This window comes from Phanerochaete carnosa (assembly GCF_000300595.1).
Source record: "Phanerochaete carnosa HHB-10118-sp unplaced genomic scaffold PHACAscaffold_652, whole genome shotgun sequence".
Taxonomy (NCBI): Eukaryota; Fungi; Basidiomycota; class Agaricomycetes; order Polyporales; family Phanerochaetaceae; genus Phanerochaete; species Phanerochaete carnosa.
This window is the reverse complement of record NW_006768279.1, coordinates 1-2,801: the sequence shown is the minus strand read 5'-3', so window position 1 is coordinate 2,801 and position 2,801 is coordinate 1. Positions and strand designations below refer to the sequence as shown.

Below are 2,801 nucleotides of genomic sequence, written 5' to 3'. Positions count from 1 at the left end.
CTGCGAGAGGTCGGATGGGGAAAGGGAATCCTTGGCGACAGCGATCGAACCAAGGATGGTCTGGAGTCGTTCGGACAGATCTGCCGACACGTTAGCCAAGGCGGTTTTGAGCACCTCCAGGTATAGTCGGTCAAGCAGCTGATGGGAGCCGTGCGAATTTGCGGCGGTTATAAGCTTGGTCAGCTGTCCATTTGGATCGTTGAAGTGAGGGTCTTCAATGAATTTGGCGGCGGTCGCAGCACAGATGAACAGGCCGCCGGTCATCCTGCTGAGTACCTCGATATCGGCGCCGTCGGGCCAGGGCTCTGCTAAGCCGAAATACAGTCCGATATGTGAGAGGGACACCGAGAGATACTGCTTGATGTCCGTGGTGGTGACGGGCTGTAATTCGTCTGCGTGTAGGAGTATCTTGCGAAAAGCATTGCGGTAGCGGGGAGCGTCAAACACGACAGTAATGTGCCGTTCAGGCCGGCTAGTGACGAGGAATCGTAGCGGGGAGAGATTCTGTGCATGGTCGAGCAGAGTCGATAAGATCTCAGAGGTGACCCGTGGCTGTTGACACTCGTCGAGAGCATCGATCACTATAACACATGGGGGGAAGCTGTCGCGGAGGAGCTCCAGCGGCCGCAATATAAGCTCCTCGAACTGGCGAGAGACCTGAGAGTCCACGAGATCGGGATCTTTCTTGATTATCTTCGTGACTCGGTCCTTGTAAGCTTCACAGAACAGTCCTAGGCGGTGAGCGATGGTAGTGAAGATCATGGAGGGTTTGCTGCAGTCGGCATCAAATCGAGAACAGAAGAAGCTTGCACCTAGGATGCCGCGGTCATGGCACTGCTTTGCAATGGTATACGATATGGTTGTCTTGCCGGTGCCGGGCACACCATCAAGCCAGAGGATGTTGGGTTGCTGGTGGGTGGAGCTTCCGGCAGAATTGGCTGTTTCGCCAGGCGCTTGCCCAAGTCGACCGGCTGCCCAGGTGGAGATGGTTTCCAGGATATCGGTACGTGTCCCGCCAAGACAAGCATTGCGTTCTGGATAACCGTCGAATTGCGCCCGGGCCGCATGAGGCGGTACAAAGCTGCCTGGACGAAAGAAGTCAGAATAACGGCGTTGCGATAGTGATTGCCCTGAGCACACCTTCCAAGTGAGTTAGCAAGCGCTAGAAAGGATTAGATGTCAAGTTGCAGTCTGCACACTCGCTGAAAAGCTCTCACTTGAACAGTCACATCGGGGATGACGTCTATCCTCCTCTCTGCTCTCTGCAAGACATACGCATGGTCCGAAGTCAGCGTCTGCATCGGCGACTGAGGCACGTCTGATACATACATTCAAACCAGCCTCGATCGCAATCACACCAACGGCCTGTGATTCGAGGCAGCACATCAGCCAGAGAACGAAACTTCAAAGGTGCCAGGCGTTGCATACCGTAAAAGCATCGATTGACATAGATACCCTTTGCACTAAACCTGTGACCTTCTCCCCTTCCCCGTCGCTTCCCAGTATTCTCCAGAATTTATGCCGGGACTTAAGACTTTGAGCTTCGACATTAATTGCGTTCCATGACCTATGCGACATCAGCAATTTGAGCCTGCGTCATTAGCGGCAGACTCACTCCAGTAATTGATTTATTCTGGCCTGCATTGAAGCAGATATGTTCTCGCCTTGCAGTTCCGCACTCTCTTGCACCATCCTTGTCAGTTCTTCGACCCTAGCAGCCATTTCCTTGATACTTTCTGTGTTCGCATGCGATTTCTAGTTCCTATATCAGAAGCGTCGCCGAAAGGACGGTACACAGCGCATACCTGGATCATCCCCAACACAGCCGACAGGACTCCCACACCTGCCTGCAATCCTGGCACGCCGACATTACCGGCAACATTGTTGAACACGTCGAGAGCTTGTTTCAGATGTACGACTGCGGCATTGGCGGCCTTGCCGCTGCGTAAATTCACTCTCGGACGATGCATAGCTGCTGGTGGAGTGGTGAAAGCGGCGACGCATGCCGCAATGTCGCTGGCCTCGTGCCCCAAGGTTTGCGAGGAATCCGGTCACGGGCCAGAGCAGGCGTGCTCGGCGGACGCCGATTGGCTACTATGGCGAGCGCCGAGAGCGAACATTCGGGTAGTCGCAGGTCGTTGAGGAGAGAGAAAAGTCGCTTTGCAAGTGAGCTTGGACGAGGGACCGCCTTTATCGGGACACAAGTAACATCATAACGTAGGACATAGGTTGTAGTCAAAGCATGAGGCGAAGCACCGTCTGTCTCGACTGAACTGCTACTACCGCTGTCTCGTCATATGCGGTATGTCAACGTTGCTGGACAGCTGTACGGCGGTGTCAGCTCTGTACATAAAATGTAAACGATCCCAGACGTACACTGTTACCGGTAATCACTTGAATTCGCCCATCGGTTAGCTTATTCGCTGTCTCTGCGGATAGTTCTTTTCGCGCCTGAACACCAAGTCTCTCCTCATCGCGATGGGCTTCCAGGCGTCCACCCTGGGTGATGCGGCTTTCAAGCATCCGATTCACCATCGCTGGCTGTTCAGCATGGTGCACGCGCCCCCCTTTTCTCTGCCTATGCAGCTCGCGTCCTCCTGTTAGATCTATTCGGCGGCTGCGACTGCAAACACAGGAAGCTTGAAAAGTAGCCTACTGCGTAGAAGTCGGCGCACTAGGCGCACAGGTTCGGAGTAACGCTTGGTAAAACTATTCCGTCGAACGCGCAGTAGCGCCAGCAAGTTGGACAGGTGCGCGTACAGCTCGACGCAAGTCGGGAGCGGTGCAGAGGTTGTGCGCGG

At 54.4% G+C, this 2,801-nt stretch overlaps 1 protein-coding gene across 1 annotated transcript; it reads right to left on the bottom strand.

The window, feature by feature from the left end:
• Positions 1-50: 50 nt before the first annotated feature.
• Positions 51-2,052, bottom strand: PHACADRAFT_214827 (uncharacterized protein; the record flags this gene model as incomplete). Its single annotated transcript, XM_007403007.1, has 7 exons — positions 1,806-2,052; positions 1,616-1,755; positions 1,429-1,567; positions 1,330-1,365; positions 1,218-1,262; positions 1,141-1,162; positions 51-1,085 (listed from the first exon to the last, which is right to left on the bottom strand). Coding segments are annotated over exons 1-7 (1,581 nt in total), but the record flags the coding sequence as incomplete, so codon positions are not given.
• Between the last annotated feature and the right edge of the window lie 749 nt (positions 2,053-2,801).